Genomic DNA, 20,812 nt, shown 5'->3' on the forward strand with positions numbered 1-20,812 from the left:
AAATCATGAGACTAATGATGATACGTATTAGGTTAAAGCGTTTTTAATAAATTTATAAACTTTCAATCTTGATCCTTGAAACGTTCGAATTGTCAACGAATTGGTTGTTTGATGAAGCAAGGAATTGATAAGTAGTTAAGGTGGTGGGATTAATATGGGATTGTTGCTTTCATTCAAAGAAATTAATACCATAAATTAAAGTGTTTACTTGTCCCATACGCACCTCCTCCCTTTATTCAAATTTCAATATCATAACAAACTCATAGCCTTTTTTTTCATATCTATTTCAACGTGCAAACGCTCCAAAGGATTCATGCTACTCGATTCTGGGAATTTGAGTAAGCACTGTCGTAAAAGGATAATCTAAGTTCTACCTTGATTCAATTAAAACTTCAAAAAAACTTTATAACTTTACGTGACTGTAAGATAAAATGGGTTAATTTTAAGAACACACTTCTCGAGTAATGAAATCTAAGAAAACCCGAAAAATTTTCTTAAAGAAAATGATGGGTCGTTCTACAGAATATCTAGGACATGGATTTTTTATTTTAAAAGGAACATGGAATCATCCATACGAGGTTTAATGGATCGTTCTAAGAATAATGTGAGACCTACTTTAGATTATTTTAAAATAAATTGAAATTAATATTTTAAAATTCAACCCCTATTAAAAACAAAATTAAAAATTAATAGACTTATTATATATTTTAATCTTTTTTTTTGTGAAATTTAGGTCCATTTTATAATAATATAATATGATTTTTAGTATAATATTTTTATAAATATAATAGTTGGTACTATAAACTTATTAAAATAAAATTTTAAATACAGTAAAATAAAGACTAAAAGTAAGTATATATAATCCTATAATTAAAAAAAAAATTATAGGAAATTATGCCTTTGATAAATCTTCAAACTATTTTTTAAAACCATAATAATTAAACTCTAACTTAAACAAATTTATAATTTTAGTAATATTTGACCCATTTAAATATGTCAACTACACATTATTTATTTTTTCAAATATTATTAATAAGAAATTAAATGAGATTCTTCAAACCATCATGCAATTTGAGGTAAGAAGAGAGCGTATGACGTCAACATGGTCATAATAAGATTCCATCTTAATTAATATTTACATGGAACGAGGCCAGAATGAAAAAATTATGGGAATTACGAAGGAAACCTCAAGCTCATACTGGTTATGTGTTAGAGAACGGAAATTGAATTCTCTGAGACCTAATTTACTTTTGTTTCTCAATAACTCAGTGGTAGAACTGTCGACTGTTAACCGATTGGTCTTAGGTCTGAATCCTACTTGGAGAGATTTGATTCATGGATTCAGAATTTAGCTATTCGCTATTCGGGGAGACGCAGAGAATGGAGGAAAACTCTCTATTCCTGGCTCTCCTATAGTTGGATTCTCCAAAACTACAAGAATCCTGAGTTAAGAGTCCGTAACCCACCCCTTCCCAAATTTATGAGATATTATGATGCGATTACAAAATTTGATAATAGAGATGTGATCCCCACACAAACTAATCAAACAGATATGATTCATTTTATATACAAATATATATATATTATAGTAATTAACATCCCTAATCTGAGCGGACTATGAGTCTATCAAATTTGTACTCTTTTTAATGTAAGAGAAGTTATATCCAAATTAGGAACACATGAAGGAAGCAATAAAAACAACACATACATATACTTGCCACATGCTCTGCTTCATCTTCATCTTCATCTTCTTCTCTTAATCCAAAACTTTGGGTGTGCTAGTGATTGGGTGCTACAGCTAAACCAATTTCTCCTTCATCCATCGCTAAGAAACTCACCCGTTTCTGTATATTTCATTTCAAAGTTAGCTTCACTCATCAATCAAACACTACACAACTCATACAAACAAATTCCTCCCACTTCTAACTTCAAATTCAAATCTCTACCATTAACCTTCTACTTCTAGTAGATATTATCCGTTTTGGCTCGTTACGTATCGCTATCAACCTCACGATTTAAAACTAAGAGGTTGATGACGATATATAACGGGTCAAAGTGGACAATATCTACTGGTAGTGGAGGGCTTGGACTGTTGTAAGAACTAATGAGACATAAAACTAATTTATGCTGCAAGACTCAAAACTTTCAATTTAGTATCTAGTAGGCAAAAACAAAGATTTAAGAATTTATTGAATAGATATGAACAGACAAGAAGTTCGAGAAAGTTGAATGATCCAATAGATATGAACAGACAAAAGGTTCGAGAATTAAAATATAAGAAACGAGAAAATTAGATGGGGGATATAAGTGATTAATTGTTTTATTCAGTCTCATTTTCCAGATGCATACAACAACCAAGGAAGCAACTAATCAAACTTCATTATTGATCTAAATAAAAACAAAAATTTTAAAAACAACTTGAAGTCTGAACATTCAAAATGAAATGATGAATTTATTTGATTCATATTTTGTATTTTCTTGCCGACGTAGTTGATAACCTACCAATCTGTCTGTGCCCTCTCCACTTCTGAAACTACCATTCTTTTTCTTTCCAATTTTCAATCAGTGGGCCTTTAGCCACTGATTTTAAGTTGTTTTCTATAAATATAATAATGTATTTATTTATTCATTCATATATTCAACTACCAACTTCCATTTTTCAATCAATAAATTCTCCTACAAAATAAAAATTATATTCATATAAAACTGCATAAACAAATCTATAATACATGAATGGTTGTCTATTATTTATGCTACATTTATTTCCTAACAATCAACTAAAAACTTCCATCATCACCTATATATTTCATTAATTTCAATCTAACGTAATATCAATTTTAAATTTGTTGAATTTAGTATCATATCTTACGTCAATTGGAGAGGAGAATGAATTAGTGGAAACCTCTCTCTAAGAGACATATTTTGAAAACTTTGAGGGGAAGCTCGAAATGGAAAGCCTAAAAAGGACAATATCAACTAATGGTGGGCTTAGGCTGTTATAAATGATATTAGAGCCAGACATCGGGTGGGGTGCCAGGGAGGACACTAGGCCCCGAAGAGGGGTGGATTGTGAGATCCTACATTGATTGGAGAGAGGAATGAGTGCCAGCGAGGATGCTGGGCACCTAAGGAGGTGGATTGTGAGACCCCAAAAGGGGTGTATTGTGAGACCCCACATCGGTTGGAGAGGATAACAAAGTATTCTTTATAAGGGTGTAGAAACCTCTCCCTAACAAGGGGCGTTTTAAAAACCTTAAAAGAAAGCTTCAAAGAGAAAACCCAAAGAGAACAATATCTACTAGTGATGGGTTTACAAACCTCTCCCTAACAAGGGGCGTTTTAAAAACCTTAAAAGAAAGCCCCAAAGAGAAAACCCAAAGAGAACAATATCTACTAGTGGTGGGTTTAGGACGTTACAAATGGTATCAGAGCCTGACACCAAGCCGTATACTAGAGAGGACGCTAGGCCTCGAAAGGGGTGGATTGTGAGATCCCACATCGGTTGAAGAGGGGAAAGAAGCATTTATAAGAGTGTGGAAACCTCTCTCTAGCAAACCCGTTTTAAAAACCTTGAGAGGAAGCTCGAAAAGGGAAGCTATCTATCTATGTCTTCCCTCTAAACTAGATTCCTTCCCTCACCCTTTTACTGATGCTCACAATTTTCCATCAAATAATTGAAATAAATACTTTATTAAGGTGGAAATATATTAGAATAATGAGACCAAAACCTAATTTTCACTCACTTTGGACCTAATAATCATTTAATTAAAGATTAGTCCTCTTTGGTTATGGAAAAGTCAATTTTGGGTCCTCCACCTAATAGGTACTTTTCTAGTTGTATCACTGTCTATCTTTCTATCTAACTTCCACTATCTTTCAATAGGTCCTTAATAATTTAAATTAAGAAAGTTATATAAAATCCATAAATCCTCATCACATATCATAATTATAGATAAGTCCAAAAGGGCAAACTTGTCCAATAAGAGTCTACTTTTCTTATTGCTTATCTAAACCTGACGTAGTGTCTACATCCAAATATTATGTTCCCTAATGTCTTGTTAATCAAACCTTAAATTTTAGATAGAAATATTAATAGAATAAGATAATTCAATATTTTGAAATCTGGTCTAAATAAATACAAAATTGTTTTTCTTCAACTTTTTTACAAATTCATTTCAAATCTTATTTTTTAAAATTGAATAAATTTTAAAAACATTTACCAAATCTAAAAACAAAATAACTTTGACCAAATAAAATGTTTAAAATTGAGATTTCTTATTTAAATATTTTTAAAAGGTATTCACCGTCGTATACCCATTGGGCAAAGTCAAATTGAAGAAGAAAATCAAATTTACCTATTCAAATTTGTTGCCTTTCAAAATAATCAATCATTTTTTATTTTTTAATACATTTAAAAATATTTTAATAAATTTTAATAAATTTTCGGTTGTTAAAGACTCCAACAATTAAACGCAGAGTTTGTTGGGTTGTTCATTTTCTAGTTAGCTAANTTTTTTTTTTTTTTTTTTTTTTTTTTTTTTTTTTTTTTTTTTTTTTAATTTAATCTCTAAAAGGATATTTAATAAATAAATAAATAAATAAATGAAAATAAAATTAATGGACTGTCAGAGCGAAAAATTTGAACGACGAACATACCTCGCGATGAACCTTTGAATTTTCCCTAACGCTACTAACGAGGCTGGGTTTCCACGGCTCCGGATGACGGCCGGCGTCGACGCCACCGGAACCGGCAACGGCATCGCCATGGCCACCGCCGCCGCCGCCGCCGCTATTGACCTCGTTCTTCAAATAAAGATTTATAATCTTCTCCGCGATTTCTCCTTCATTCCGACTCTCCTCCATCAATTTAGCGACCTGCGATCTCGGAATCTTCATTTTAACCTGCATCGGGCCGCTATGAAACCGCGGCTCAGCAGAGGAAGCAGCAGCCAGTACCGGAGACGGTCTAGTAATAGCGACCTCCGACATCGTCCTCCGCGAAAGCATGAGAAGGTCGAGACGATCCTTGGCGGACATATTGACGCCAGAAGAACGAACTCGCCTCGGAATGCGCTCTGGCGGTTCCGGATTGGAGATCTTCGGTAACTGTAGAAGAAAATAAATCTTCTTCTTGTTCAAATCCTGTTGCGGCTCTAATGGCTTGGCCTTCACTCCGTAATGCTTAACAGCCTCCGATTCCATCAAAACATGATCCGGATAATCCTTCAAAACCTCTGAAACTCGAATCGGCGTCTTCAATTTCAGAATCTCTCCGTCCACTTTCATTACCTTTACTCTCCGTCTTCCCCCCATACTGTTCCCCATTTCCCCAATTTTCCCTCGATTTCCGTTTCTTTCTGTTTTTGCCCAATAATTTTCCCCCTTCTCTCTTCTCTGTCTATCCATATATATATATTCTTTTTCCGCTTATTATTATTATAATATTTAACCATAAAATTTTAAAAAAAAAAAACTGTTTATTTTTTTATTATTTTAAGAATATTTTTAATCATTCTAATATTACATTAAAATTTAAATATGAGATAACGTCGGCTAAATATGAAATAATGACACTCAAACGTATCGACTTTTTCATTAATATATTAAAGATAATATTATAATATTTAAAATATAACGAGTATTTATTTATTTATTTATTTTTGGGAAGGAGTGAGCATGAAAGTAGTTGAAATATAGAGGGGATAAAATTTGAATAATGAAAAGAAGGTGTGAATTTGTGAAAAATCGACGAAGATTCCGGGTCAAATGTATAAATATATTAAAGTTTTGATGAATTAGTAAATATATAAAGAAATTAAAAAAAAGGCACAAAATTAAAATTTTGGGACCCATCATCTTGTTGTAATTGCAGGGTAAGCCAAATTTGAATTTCACTCTCTTAATATTAATATAATTTATATATATATATATATATATATATGATAAATAATGGGAAAAGGCAAATTTGGTGGGGTATATAAATATTTGATTCTTTTCATATGAAAAATCAGTTTCTGGAAAATAAAATTCCTTTTTTAATTTTTAATTAAGTCTTTATGATTTGATATAATTTTTCAATTTCATACCGTATTAATTCGATTAAATCTTTGAATTTTTAAAATGTTCGTTTTAATTTTGAAGCTTCTAAGAAACATTTCGTGCATAAAATAGAATATTCCTGTTTATATTGATTGGAGAGAGAAATAAAATATTTTTTATAATGACGTAGAAATCTGTATTTTAAAATTTTGAACTATTAAAAATAATAATAATAATAAGATTAAATAAAATTTAAAAAAGANTTTTTTTTTTTTTTTTTTTTTTTTTTTTTTTTTTGTTGGGTTTGCATGAAAGTAAGATAAAAGGAAGGAGGGAGAGCCGCCCGGTGTGCAAATTTTGACTTGAATTCCTAATTTAGGAAGGAACCTTTTCACATAAAAGTTAGGTCAGGTACGGACAATTCTCCCATGTGTATACATGGTAGCTAATTTACTCGTAAATAAATTGCCAGCTTTGATTTGTTCGTATAGTTCTTCATAATACTACTTATCACAAGAAAGTTCTAGAACGTGATAGTGTTAGGAATCACGAATCTCTACAATAGTATGATATTGTCTACTTTGAGCATAAGCTCTCGTGTAAAGCTTGGTACCAATGAAGATGTATTCCTTACTTATAAATCTACTATGATTCCCTAAATTAGTCAATGTAAGACTTACTTCCAACAATCCTCAACAAATAGAACGTGAAAGTAACGTGTTTCTCTCTCCTGTGTGGTTTTTTGGTTGAGCCTGTAAATTATACTTAAAAATTAATATAGTTTAAAACCGACTTGAAATTGAAGAAAACGAATCTATATTGCTTGTGTTTTCTTCATTTTTTCTCTTTGATGAGGCTCTTCCTTGTGATGGAAGCTTATGGCAATACGTGATGGTCGAGCAAATGTAATGGTATGGTCGAGCAAATGTAATGGTATGAGTAGTTAATAAGGAAACTGATGAGGAGGAGGGAAATAATCGGCTAAAAGAAAACTAGGAGAAACGTTCAGATCTTACTACAAACTTCGTGCAAGCAATGACGATTAAAACAGTGGAAAAACTAGTATCAAAGACCCCGAGCTAGTCGTACAACTTCAAGTGATGAGGAATGAGATTACACTTAGGTTGTCGTGATTTGATGGTAATGCCTGATAGCCAACGATTAGTTACAAATAAAACTAATGGTGGTGGTGATGATCTTGAATGACGAGGAACAAGCAATTTAGAGAAAAAATCGAGAGGTTTGTAGCGACTGTGTTTTAATGTACGTTTTTACCCCTAGTATTATATCTGATTTAAATATCAGCAAATTTGTCACCCGACAAAATACGATGAGAAATTTTGGTACCCATTAATTCTAAACATTTTTTTCAACCTTAAAACTTACGATTCAAAAAAGATGGGAACGAAATAATATGTTCGTCAAATGAAGATTAAATTTTTCAGCTCGCTCGATAGTTGGAGACGTGCAACCCAATTTTGACTTTGTAATATGGCTTAATTAAACACCAAAGTTTGAAACTTGGAATAATTCGAACCAATCCGACATTTTGGCACCAACCGACTTCAATTCTTTTACTTTCATGCATGCAGCTCATGTTAAAACTTCAACCCATATGAACACTATATATATACATATATATTTATATATGCTTTCATATTATAATGGTTCAATTTGTCGGTCCCATGAGTCAACCTCTTCGATTGTCGTAATGGGTCTATTTACTGATAATCATTGAACGGTTGTTCGAAAATTTGCATGTCTCTTAATACTCATTAATTATAAATTTGAAATATTTTTGTAGTTTCTCGGGGTCAAATTGTTAGAACGTTGTATTTATATATATATATATATATCATTTCAAAAATTAATATTTTAATATATATATATATCAGACTCAATGAAGATTTCAAAAAAAGTCAGATCATTTGAATAAAATTTAGTGTATTATTTTATTTGAAAAAGAAAGTCAAAATTTTAAAAAAAGGGTTGAAAAAATATTTTTGAACAAATACATCTCAACAAATAATTATGAAATAAAAATAAATTATTTAAACTCCAAACTGGTATTTTTAATTAATTAATAATCATTATAATTATTATAATATAAGTTACATCTTTTGTCTTTTATAAATAAATTAGAGATTTATATTTATATTTTCATATATGGATGAACTAAAAATATATAAAAAAAGCTTTCAAACTCATAATTAATTTATTATTATTATTATATATTTTTTTCTATTAGGAAATGTCACGACACCGTTTTGCAGGATTGGTTCACAATAATTATGAAAAAAATTATAATAAAATATTTTTTAAAAATAAAAAAATTTATATATTTTAAAAAATATTATTTTAATGATCCGTATATATATATATATATATATATATATTGAGAGAGAAATAATTGGAGTAACTTTTGGGTAAATTTATTACTCGAAAGTGGCCCATTTTGAATATTCCATCAATAAATAAAATAAATAAATAAATAAATAAATAAATAAATAAAATAAAATAAGAAAAGCAGTGGCCTGGTGGGTACATATCATGATCTTGGATAAAATATATTTAATTAATCGATAATTTTAAACGTTTTTTTAATACCTAATTATTTTTTTTTAACTGAGTGCTTAGTTTACTTATTCGTAAAAGTCGTGACACATATTGATTTCTCTAAATTATTACGGACTAAAGTTGACAATATTAGTTCGTGAAGGGAAAGAAACATTCCTCGTATGGGTGTAAAAATCTCTCTATTAAACGCGTTTTAATATAGTGAGACTGACGGTGATACGTAATAGGCTAAACAACATCTGCTAGCGGTGGGTTTGAACTGTTACAAATGGTATCAAAGCCAAACATCGGGTGGTGTGCGCGTTGGGCTCTCAAGAGAGATGGATTGTGAGATCCTATGTTGGTTGGAGAGAGGAACGATAAATGGTGGTTTGTTCTCCTCCCCAACCAATGTGGGACAATCCACCCCCTTCGGGGCCCAGCGTCCTCGTTGGCACTCTTTCCTTCCTCCAATCGATGTGGGACCACTCCCAAATCAACCCACTTTGGGGCCCAGCATCCTTACTGGCACATCGTCTCGTGTCTACCCCTTTCGGGGAACAGTGAAAAGGCTAGCACATCGTCTGTTAGGGGAAGGTTTCCACACCCTTATTGCTAGGAGAAGGTTTCCACACTCTTATAAATGTGGTTTGTTCTCCTCCCCAACCAATGGGTGAATCACAATCCATCCCCTTTCGGGGCCCAGCGTCCTTGCTCGAACTCTTTTCTTCCTCCAATCGATATGGGACCGCCCCCAAATCCACTCCCTTTAGGGCCCAGCATTCTTACTGGCACACCGCCTCGTGTCTACCCCCTTCGAAGAACAGCGAGAAGGCTGACACATCATTCGGCGTTTGATTCTAATACCATTTGTAACGACCCAAATCCACCGCTAACAAATATTGTCCTCTTTAGGTAATATCTGCTAGCGGTGGATTTAGATCGTTATATAGTGGGTATAATATGTTAAGAATATTAAATGTACAGAACCGAGTGGTTTTTTTAATTCTTTATTTTATTTCCACGGACATTATGGCATTGACTTTGTTTAGTGTGGAAAATTAGAGAAGTAAATTAGTAATGTAATATAAAAAGCATAATATTTTTGTGTGGTCATGTCATTTACTACTTTTCAAAAACATTATGAAATTTTATTATTCAATTCTACAAGCACGTGGTATTCTTAATCTTTCCAAAAAAAAAAAAACAATAAAAAAAAATGTTCGTAGTTTTGTTTTCTAAAATGTCATGTTTTTTTTTTACCCATCAACTCTAAAAAATACATTAAAAAAAATTAATTATTATTATTATTATATCATATTAGATAAAAAGTTAACGAGCATAAATAGAGACTACAAATATATATCTCGTAAAATGTATAAATTTATTTAAAAAAATATTACCTTTAACCTTTAAAAAAGAAATATAAAAAATATATTTATTATTAATTTTGTAGTAAAATAGTTAATACTTTATTTTTAAAATACGTAAAAAATTTATTTTTTTAATTTTTTTTAGAAAAAAGATTAAAATGTTTTTTTTTTAAATTAAAAAAGGTTTTAAAAGTGTTAAAATATTAATATTTTGTAAAAGATGAAGTGGAATAGTTTCCTAACTCCACGGTGACGTGTACTACTGGGGATGGGATCGTGTAGCATACGCAGTAGTACACGTGGCGATCTTACTGATAACAATCTTCTTCCTCCTCGCAGGAGAAGCGGCATCGAAATGGCGAAGTTTTCGGTTGGTGGAGAGGAAGACGGGGAGGACGGATCCAGTACCAGTAGCCCTAGGGCGAAGAGGAAGAGAACCTCTTTTCGCATCAACGCCGTCGTTAATTTTCCCCGGCACAACCAACGGTGCGAAGAAGGGGAAGAACAGGGTTTCGATTATTGTAAGGAAGAAACTGCGAGCGATGAAGAGCAGAGAAAGCGCCATCGAATTGACGGAATAGAGGAACAGGTTGGAGAGGACGGTACCGAAAAAGCTCTCTGCTCGGTTAAGTCCTGCTCTAAAAATGTGAAGGAAAATGGCTCCATTTCGATGTTTTTGATCGACCCTGAAGTGTTGGATTGCTCCATTTGTTGTGAACCCTTGAGTGTTCCCATCTTCCAGGTATGTTGTTTTTCAATAATCTCCGTACTTGTTCTGTTCGTAATTAGTTGTGATTTTGTAGTTGACTTTGCTCTGATTTCAAATTGGCTTTTGGTTCGTTGGGGTTTTCCGTAAGGATTAGATAGATCCCAAAATTGAGTTGGGTTTGGTTTGGTTCGATTGAACCTTTAATCAAATAAGATGAATTGGAAGCTATTAGTTCGTTCGTCTTGTAAGAACATAGAACTGTTGGGCTGATATTTAGAAGAAGCCTTGATATCCTCAATAATCTTCTAATAATTTAATGCATAATCTATGTATACGTGCTCTGTGTGAGGATGATAAAAGAAAGGTGATCTAAAATTGATTGGCACGTACCATTGTGGTCAAGAGACCTCAGTTTCATCATGATTCGTTCACCATCGTTGTGGCACTAAGACAGGTGATCTATGAATATTTTATGTGAATCCTTTTGATGCAAAGGAAGCTTTGATTAGAGGAGTTAAGAAAATGGCTTGTACTTGTAAGGTTGATGGATTGGCGGCTATGAGGAGATTTTAAAGAAGGGGAAAATTTGTGGGGTTTTATTAACTGTTAACACGCTTGATTTCTTAGAAGCATATTTAGAGATAATAGGTAATTTTTGTGGGTTTATTCCAGCCAAATTTGAGATTTAACATCCAAGTGAACGGAGATTTGTCGTGCAAGCTGTGCCTAGTTGTTCAAAACTTTTGGCTAGTAGTGTGAGCAAAATTTCCAACAAAGTTGTTTGGATGACGTTGTTTAGAATGTTCATAACAACTTCATAGTATTGCTTGATTGAGATAGAAGTTGAAGATAAATTCAGCTACTTTGTTTTGCTGTTCAAGGGTTTTTTTCTTTGACTTTAAATCATGCCCATAGGATCTTTCTTCGTGCGGTTAGATGCATGGATGAAAGTGTATTTAGTATGGAGGCCATTAATAAGTGTATGAATAAGAATCTCCTCAGCCTCAATGTCATCTGAGACCAACTAATTCAACTGTAATTTCTGTAAGATGTTGAACATCTAAAATGTGAGATAATGAAGCTGACTGTTTTAGCAGATTGAAAATTTTCCTCGAAACAGAAAATCGAATAGATTCTTGCAGATGCATTCAACCATTGTTACTAGTCGATGTAACAGTCTAGAAGGATTTGTATATAAGACTGCAGCTCTTATTGGTTTTTTTAATGTATGATTTGTGCATTAGAAGTAAAAGAAAGAAAAAAAAAAGTCTTCTCATAATTAAATTTCGATCGATCGGTTAACATATGCTTATTCCTGTTGAATTGTTCAGTTTTGGTGTAAACTGATTGCTCGTGCTCGCTCTTTAACCTCTGCTAATTATTTCAGCTATATTTCACATTTCTACTTGTGTTTCAATAGATAAAGTGGTCATACAGTCGGCACGAGCTAGACATGATCGTCTAACAATTAACTGTTTGGTTTTGTCATATCATCAATATATCAACAGTTTGACTAGATTTTTATCATGAATTCAGTGTGAGAATGGGCATATTGCATGCTCTTCCTGCTGCAACAAACTTAAGAATAGATGTGCAACCTGCTCTTGGCCTATCGGCTATAATCGTTGTCGGGCCGTGGAGAAGGTTCTTGAATCCATTAAACTACCCTGCAAACAATCAAAGTACGGATGCAAGGAGATAGTTAGTTATGGTAGTGAAAGTGACCACGAAAAGAAATGCCTACATGCCCCGTGTAAATGCCCTCTTTCTGATTGCAACTTTGTTGCCTCATCTAAGCAATTATCACTACATTTCAGCAGTAAACATACAGACTCTGCTATCAGCTTTCAGTTCAGTTCTAGCTTCACCATTTGCCTAAACGCTAACGATAATTACCGCGTTCTTCAAGAACAAGGTGATGGTATTCTTTTTATTCTCAGCAATAGTTTTGATCATCTGGGAAATGCTGTTAAAGTTTGCTGCCTTAGACCTCCTTCCTTGAAGGAAGCATTTTCTTATGATCTACGAGTAGAAACTCAAGATCTCTCTCTAGTTTTACAATCTTCCATGAAGAACATTCAATCATCGTCAGATTGCTGTCCCTCGACGAGGTTCCTTTTGATTCCACGCGATTTGTTCAGTTCTTCAGGCAAGATCAAGTTGAATATCTGCATATGGCAAAACACCGGTGCACCACCGTAGATAAAAGGCGTCGGTGAGTCAACAAGTAAATATCGTGCTGTTTATACGAATGTATATGTCAGTGTGCATATTGTGTATATGTCATGGAAAATAAGGTCAGTCTTAGAAGCTCAGTTATGCTGCGTAATTTGTATATAGCAGCAGTTTCCGATTTCGTAAGTTTATTCTAACTCGTTCGGTCCGTGAACTCTGTTGTGTTATATTACCATTACTTAATGAACTCTTTCAGATGGACCCTGTTCGTGTTTGAAGCTTCTTTTGATTTTTATGTTCATGTTATCCAAAATGTTCATGAACTATGAATAGAAATGTGCATGCCCAACGTGAGGATAGGCATGTCGTTGGGCAAGCAATGGCGTCGGCCACGGCGCTTGGACTGCTGGGGGGCAGCCCAGCGACGCGCCACAGAATGTGTGTTATTAATATACAAAGAACCGACACCGCCGCTGCAACACGCAAAACTTGATGCCATCGGCGGACAGACTGTGTGTTATTAATGTATAGAGCTTAAAGTTTTATAGCATGAGAATAAAAATAAAATAAATCCAAAAATTGTGGAGTGAAAGTAATATCTAAAACTATATTATGGTTGATGTCGCTCTCATCTACGTTCAAGTTGCACGCTCAAATAAACAAATCAATTATTAGGTCAATTTAATTATTATTCTTTATTCTTAACATTAAAATATACTTAATTTTACTAATCGACTCTAAGCTCAATTATTTTAAATGGATGTGTGACGAGAGCGAATAGGTATACCAACAAGATATACATTCATTTTCGGTGGTTCAATTATAGAAACTCTATGCTTAAGTGATCTTTGTTTAGGTCACCTCTTGTGGGGATAGTCTTCACTCTTAGGAGTGAAGAGTAAGTAACATTATCATGTCGTAGAAGATGCCGGAGGATACTGGGGCCATCAGGTATTGAATCTAGATTCCAAATTCTAGGTATTTTTTTATTTTTTATTTTTTTTTACATTTATTTATGTCTTCTATGTTGATATGACCATGTTTACACCTTGTGAAATACCATGATGCGCCATGTAGGATAAACATGAACGAAATACCATGAATATGCATGTATGTCTCATAAGAAATTCTCGTCATAATAAGTATGAAAGTATTATGCGCATCATACATTAATCCATGATTTCTAATGTGGGAGTTCATGCATGTTGTATGTCATCTGATCATGGATCAAATCTCCCTTTCTTTTTCATTAGTTTTTAACCGGCTAAGCAGTACCCATAACCAAACCAAGTGTAGAAAAGTACTGTACATCCAACAAATAACCATGAATTTAGGCTCGGTATGCATTTTCCAACCCCCAATAACAGAACGACTTACTGAGTATTTTTAAATATTCATCCTATATTTAACATTTTTTTTCCGGTAGAGGCAAGAACGGTTTTTTTATTATTTTATTTATGTCCATAAAAATATTTTAAAAATAATTTTTGGAACAAACATATGAGATGTTTATAACAAGAAAAATATAGTTACAACAAATTAGTAAACTAAAATAAAAAAGAAACAATAATATTTGAATAATTTTTGTTGTTCCACGCGGATTGAGCAATAATTATGCGGAACAGCCAACTGTGCTTAACTTTCTTTGAAAATCAATTATCTAAACCCATTCATTATATAAAATTAAATTATTTGCTTCTAATTCAATTAAATTTCATCATCTTCTTTACTTCATTTCTTGATTTATCCATTTGGGATTCATGGGGAATTACGTTTCTTGTACACTTCCCACTCCAATCGGCCGGAAACCCTCAAGTTTTCCGGCGACGACGGTGGTTTTCCCAAGTGGGGAAGTTCGGCAGTTTCACGAACCGGTTAAGGCGGCGGAGCTGATGTTCGAGATGCCCAGTTTCTTCGTCGTGAATTCTCAATCGGTTCGTGTTGGCCGGAGATTTTCGGCTCTGATGGCGGATGAGGATCTGGAGATGGGGAATTTGTATGTTATGTTTCCGATGAAGAAGGTGAATTCGGTGGTGTCAGTGACGGATATGGGGGTGCTGCTTCTCGCTGCCGAGCGAGTCTCCGGCAGGAAGAAGCGGCGGATTGTCGGCGGTGGGGAATCTAATGTTTGTGTTTGCCCGAAGGTGGAAGCAGAGGAGTCGGAGATGAAGTTGAAAATGGATGATGATGTGGAGAGGTTTTCGCCGGTGCCGGAATTGGCTCATCGGAGGACTATGTGCAGGTTGAGGAAGCCATTGTTGGAGACCATAGTTGAAGAGCCCATGTGTTCATGATGATTGGGGAATTGAGGGGAAATGAAATTTGAAAGCNTTTTTTTTTTTTTTTTTTTTTTTTTTTTTTTTTTTTTTTTCTCAAAATCCAATTGGAATTTTAAACCCGAGTAAAATACTGTTAATTATAAACTATCTCCGTAAGCTAACACGAGCGTCGTCTTTTTTTTAATTATATTTATTATTTTCCTGCGGTGCACTCACTCGAGTTACGAGAATGAAATGACGCCCCAGGTTGGTCTAGTAATTAGGAGTTGGCCTGAAATTGATTGAAAAGGCAGCCCAACCGCCACTCCCCCCTAACCACCTACCTACTCGTGCTCGTAGCTCGATCGGAGCTAAAATATTTAACCGCCCAAGCCCACCACCAATCGAGGTTTCTTGGGAGTCAAAAGTCCTCACTAGCCCTCCAAAATGACAACACAACAAGCCCACCACTAACTAAGGTTTCCACGTCCTTTAGAGCCCACCGTCCTCACTGGCACACTGAGCTACTGTTCAGTGTCTAGCTTTGTCCAAACTCACTACTAACAGAGGTTTCCACATCCTTGAGAGCCCAACGTTCTAGCTGGTACACCTCTTGGTGTCTAATTTTGAAACCATCCCCTGCACAACCTCCTCGCTGGAACACCACCCGGTGTCTGGCTTTGATATCATTTTTACCCCACTACTAATATAATTTCACTCTTTTGTTCGATGGATTCAAACCACATCTTATACCAACAAATCGTTAGCATAATCTCGAGACAAAAATATTATTTATTTATATAAAATTCTAAATTATTTTGACGTGAGATATCATAAACAAAACCTTAAACCAAAATAATAAGAGCTTTATACACTTTTCTTATCAGTAGATAATCATAGAAATTTAAAAATTACGATAGAGTGACTTCTTAACGACGTTCTTAAAAAGCACGTGAGTGAAAAAAAAAACGTGTAGAAAAAGAATTATTGTCGGAATTATGAGTGAATTTCCTTACCAGATCTTTCAAACACCTTTCGAATGAATACAAGAAAAATAATAAGAAGAGCAATTCCAGCTAAAAGACCAACGATTATCGCAAACGTCTTCTCCCCGTCATCATTAGATTTATCTGTTCGAATCAAACAAACAAATTCACCAATGTTCATAAAGAATTCAAACAAAATGAAAGAAATTGGGTTACCATTATGATTGTCAGCCAACACCGGAGGAGGAGGCCCATGAGTGTTGTATCTCACATAGCACTTCCCCAAGAACATATCCCCATAACCCCCCATCGCACACACGCTCTTCACCCGCCCAATTGCCTCGCCCACGCACTCCTGACACTCGCTCCCACTCAAATCCCCCACGCACTGCGCCACGCCACGCACGTTCCCTGCCCCACCCACTCTGTACGCCCCACTTGACCCCACTAGCGCCGCCAACACAGCGTCCCGCTGCGCCATTGCTTCCCCCTCATACCCAATTGACGGGCCGCAATTCTTCAGCACTACTGTCTTGTCCTCCACTCCCAGGAAGGTGGAGTTGTCGTACTTGACGTAGCAGCCATCCAGTTGGAGGGCGGCGCCGCATTTGTTGGAGCAGAGGGTCCCGAGTTGGGTGAGGGCGTGGGCTATGCAATTGGCGCAATCGGGCATGGAGAGGTCACCGCGACACTGGTAGAGACCGTATAGAGTGTCCTGTGGGGATGAGGCTTGGATGGTGTAGTTGTTGTAGGAGGCGTATGTGGCGGAGTTGAGGAGGGAGGTTAGGAGGGAGTTGAGATTTGAGTGGTAGGCGGAGGTTGGGGAGTATTGGAGCTGGGTGCAGCCGCCGTAGATGACGGTGTCGGTGGCGGAGAGGGACGGGAGAGGGAAAAGGGAGAGAGAGAGGAGGAGGAGGAGAGGGCGGCTCAGGCTCATTTTTTGGGGTGTGGTAATTGGCCGTGAAGTTGAGATTCAGGCTATGAATGGCGGCTGAAATTTGTAGAATAGTGCGTGGTGCTGCGTGCTTGGTTTGCTTGGTGGAACATAGCTTTATCTCATTTCTGTCACATTATGAGTTGAGATGATGAGATTAGAGGCGGGGCCGTCTTTGCTCGCATACAGCCTGTCTAACTCTAATATCATTTGTAATGGCTTCATAGTTGAGACCCCATCTTCGCTAGCATAGAGCATAGTGTCTGACTTTAATACCATTTATAATAGTTTAATAGTTGGGGCCGTCTTGGCTCGTCCACAGTTTAGTGTCTAACTCTAGTATCATTTATAATGGTCCAATATCTAGTGCCTCCCTACACATAACTTGATATTTGGCTCTAATACCATTTTTAATAGTCCAAAGATACTGTCTGTTGGGTCAGCCACCAGCCTTACAATTTTAATGTCTTAATCATAACTTCTTGAGCTAAGTTCGAGCTCAATTATTTTAAATATTATTATTATTATTCTAAAGAAAAATAAATAAATAAAGGAAAGAAAAGAAAAGCACTAATAAAAAAGATGTCCCGTGACATATTGTTACACAAGAAAACAATGGAATTAAAGTTGGTTGGATTATGTGATGCAAAATGTGAAGTTTTTTTTTTCAAAATGCAAAATGATATACGTGGAAAGCTTAAGTTTTGTACGTTGTTATTTCTCTCTTACTTGCTTATATAACGTCTCTTTCAAAAATCTCTTTTTCGAAAATTTCTCTCTGCCCTCGTTTTCTAAAACCTTCTCTTAAAACTGAGGCCAGAGGCTCGAGCATATGTCGGTTGGCCATAGGCGACGCAAGAACGAATTGACTTAGCTCATTTGTCGTTAGAAATTGAGTGCCACACAATCGCAAGTCCGCTGCCTTCAAAAGTGCGATTGTGTCAACACGATGGATGATCTCCAGATCGTTTGAGGAATCAAGAAACTCAATAACAACCACTACAACATGTGGCCAACATACATAATGTCCTATCTACAAGGACAACACCTTTGGAAGGACATAGTCGAACATGAAATTACACCTCCAAGAGAAGGATGCTAATGGCGTCTTGCGCAAATTGAGAATCTGCTTTAAAGACTACGATCGTAGAAGAGATGTTAGAACAGATTCAAGATGACAAAACACGAAAAAAAACATGGGATACGTTCGTGATACTTTTCTTAAAGAAAAACGATACGAGACTATAACTTCCGAAGAACGAGATATTATCAATCTCATAAAACGATACGTAAGAATATTGTTTGATTGTAAAATTCAAGAGGAATAATCATTACACTTTGGGAGAGTCTGATTTGAAACTCTAAAAACAAAAAAACAGAGATTCTGATAAGAATCAAATCTCTGTTCTTCGGAGAAAAAAAGGTTTCTGTTACCTCAACCAGACATCCTGCGGTGTATTTTTTGTTCTGTTCTTGAGCTGCATGATTCTACAACTAGAAAATCTCTTCCCTTTCTTCTTCACTTTAATAATCTTCCTAATTAGCCATTCCCTTTCACTACTCTTCTTCTCTGCAACTGAAGCCTTTCACCAAATTCTTATTTACAAGAAAACCGTAACGACAAGAGACGAAACACGACCTCCATCGTCGCTAGCTCAACGAGCACGGCATCACTTCTTCAATCTGTTGCTTCTTTTGCGACGAAAGCCGTCCCACCAATGCATCCAATGCTTCCTTCATCCACCAATGCTGGCAAACCTCCCGAGCTTCGTGAGCGCTCATCTATAATAAGTAAAAGATTCGAGTACCGAAAAGTATTAGATGAGTTTTTAACAGGGAGTTCGCGACGGTATATGGATTGGGGAAGTGAGTATTTACCCAAACCCGTTGTCGAAAATTCTTTTCAGGCCAAAACTCGAGCTGCTCCTTAACAAGCAATGGAAACATGTATCCTTCATAGAAAGTGTCATAGGTTTTGCTCTTGAAACTCCAACTTCCTAATTCACTCTGCAAACCATAGTTCGAGTCGAGAATTCAAACCATCAAACCATAAGATCCGAAACAAGAAACAAGAACAAGAAAAAGTTGACTGTTTTTTCTGCTAGATCTAGAAGAAATCTTCAAAAGTCAACCAAAAAAAACTAGAACCCGAAAGGGTCCAACCAATCATGTCCGATTTCATGTTCTAAATCAAAACTCTTATGTCCTGTAACAGCCCAAGCCTAAGCCTACCGTTAGCAGATATTGTCCTCTTTAGGTTTTCCGTACCAGGCGTCCCTCAAGATTTTTAAAACATGTCTGCTAGGGAGAGATCTCCACACCCTTATAAAGAATGCTTTGTTCCCTTCTCCAACCGACGTGGGATCTCACATGAACGAATCATCCCAAGTCCACCGCTAGCAGATATTGTCCTCTTTGAACTTTCCCTTCTGGGTTTCCCCACAAGATTCTAAAACGCATCTATTAGGGAGAGGTCTCCACACCCTTCTAAAGAATGCTTCGTTCCCCTCTCCAACCGACATGGGATCTCACATGTACGAATCATCCCAAGTCCACCGTTAGCGGATATTGTCCTCTTTGGACTTTCCCTTCCGGGTTTCCCCCCAAGATTCTAAAACGCATCTATTAGGGAGAGATCTCCACACCCTTCTAAAGAATGTTTCATTCCCCCTCCAACCAATGTAGGATCTCACATGTACAAATCATCATAAACCGACTCAAAACGTTCCAAATCTTACCAAAACCACATAAACCTCAAGCAGAATTCAAGAAACAAAAAAAGAGAAACATACAAACCTGAACAATTCCCCTAACACCAGCTTCCTCCAGAGTCTCTCTTGAAGCAGCCTCAGTAATAGATTCATCAGTTTCCCAACCACCCTGCAAATTTTTTCATTAAAACCTTAACTTTCTGCACATAATGAATACATACACACACACACACACACACACACACACATATATATATATACACATATAATGAACATGTAATGTTTACCTTTGGGAACAACATGCCTTTCCCTTTCTGTGAGCTGATCACAAGAACTTCCAATTCCTCTATATTATCCAAACCACTTTTATTAGTAGTTTTGTACCTATAAGGAATGCATCTGCAAAATTTACCCAACAAAGAATTGCTTTAAATTTGGGTTTTTATTGGTAGCCACATGAAGTAGAGTAAGACCCATCAATTTCTGAAGGGACCCATAAAGAAAAGGATTAATCCAACCCAATCAATCAATGAATCATCCAAGTTCTATCCAAAATTGTGTTTCTTCCAATATAATTTCAAAAGGGTTTTAGGAGAACAAACCAAAATTCAAAGAAATCAACAAGAACAGTACAGATAACCCCAATTTCTAATTACCCGACAACTTGGCGGCGACCCCTGATATCGTAACGCTGCAAATGCCGACCAGTACGAGAAACCAAACCAGCAGCAGCAGCAGCAGTAGCAGCAACCATGTTGTGTTGAGAAACCTCGGCGACAATGTGTGTTGTTGTGGATGGGGTTTGGAATCGAAACAGAAATTGCTTAAAAAGGAAGAAACAGGCAAGAACGTATGGGAAAGGAACAAAAATTAACTTTCCAAAAGAGAAGAAAATAGAGATGAGAGTTGGGATGAAGAATTGGGGCAATTCTGTAATTAAACAACCACTGTGGATTCAGATTTTGTGGACATCCCTTGAACAAACACCGCATCCCAAATGGCCCCTTTTATAATACCCCAACCCAACATAAGGGGCAACCGTCCTTTTTCCTACCTTATACATGAACTAGA

General features: G+C 35.7%; 5 protein-coding genes across 5 annotated transcripts; 2 read left to right on the forward strand and 3 right to left on the reverse strand.

The window, feature by feature from the left end:
* Positions 1 to 1,640: 1,640 nt before the first annotated feature.
* On the reverse strand, positions 1,641 to 5,391 carry LOC111790684 (uncharacterized protein At1g66480-like). The gene is made up of 2 exons (XM_023671698.1): positions 4,657 to 5,391; positions 1,641 to 1,844 (listed from the first exon to the last, which is right to left on the reverse strand). The coding sequence occupies exons 1-2, from the start codon at positions 5,323 to 5,325 to the stop codon at positions 1,779 to 1,781; spliced, it is 735 nt and encodes a 244-aa protein (XP_023527466.1). The 5' UTR covers positions 5,326 to 5,391; the 3' UTR covers positions 1,641 to 1,778.
* Positions 5,392 to 10,202: 4,811 nt separating this feature from the next.
* LOC111795803 (E3 ubiquitin-protein ligase SINA-like 10) lies at positions 10,203 to 13,130 on the forward strand. Its single transcript, XM_023678395.1, has 2 exons — positions 10,203 to 10,710; positions 12,214 to 13,130. The coding sequence occupies exons 1-2, from the start codon at positions 10,237 to 10,239 to the stop codon at positions 12,877 to 12,879; spliced, it is 1,140 nt and encodes a 379-aa protein (XP_023534163.1). The 5' UTR covers positions 10,203 to 10,236; the 3' UTR covers positions 12,880 to 13,130.
* Positions 13,131 to 14,600: 1,470 nt separating this feature from the next.
* Positions 14,601 to 15,167, forward strand: LOC111795830. Its single transcript, XM_023678431.1, has one exon. The coding sequence runs from the start codon at positions 14,613 to 14,615 to the stop codon at positions 15,144 to 15,146; it is 534 nt and encodes a 177-aa protein (XP_023534199.1). The 5' UTR covers positions 14,601 to 14,612; the 3' UTR covers positions 15,147 to 15,167.
* A 788-nt stretch (positions 15,168 to 15,955) lies between these two features.
* Positions 15,956 to 17,161, reverse strand: LOC111795812 (cysteine-rich repeat secretory protein 60-like). Its single transcript, XM_023678406.1, has 2 exons — positions 16,313 to 17,161; positions 15,956 to 16,240 (listed from the first exon to the last, which is right to left on the reverse strand). The coding sequence occupies exons 1-2, from the start codon at positions 17,031 to 17,033 to the stop codon at positions 16,107 to 16,109; spliced, it is 855 nt and encodes a 284-aa protein (XP_023534174.1). The 5' UTR covers positions 17,034 to 17,161; the 3' UTR covers positions 15,956 to 16,106.
* Positions 17,162 to 18,282: 1,121 nt separating this feature from the next.
* LOC111795821 (nudix hydrolase 18, mitochondrial-like) lies at positions 18,283 to 20,753 on the reverse strand. Its single transcript, XM_023678417.1, has 5 exons — positions 20,398 to 20,753; positions 20,029 to 20,140; positions 19,827 to 19,910; positions 18,909 to 19,037; positions 18,283 to 18,812 (listed from the first exon to the last, which is right to left on the reverse strand). Exons 1-5 carry the CDS (start codon positions 20,493 to 20,495, stop codon positions 18,681 to 18,683), a joined length of 555 nt encoding a protein of 184 aa, XP_023534185.1. The 5' UTR covers positions 20,496 to 20,753; the 3' UTR covers positions 18,283 to 18,680.
* Between the last annotated feature and the right edge of the window lie 59 nt (positions 20,754 to 20,812).

Source organism: Cucurbita pepo, chromosome LG01, assembly GCF_002806865.2.
Source record: "Cucurbita pepo subsp. pepo cultivar mu-cu-16 chromosome LG01, ASM280686v2, whole genome shotgun sequence".
Taxonomy (NCBI): domain Eukaryota; kingdom Viridiplantae; phylum Streptophyta; class Magnoliopsida; order Cucurbitales; family Cucurbitaceae; genus Cucurbita; species Cucurbita pepo.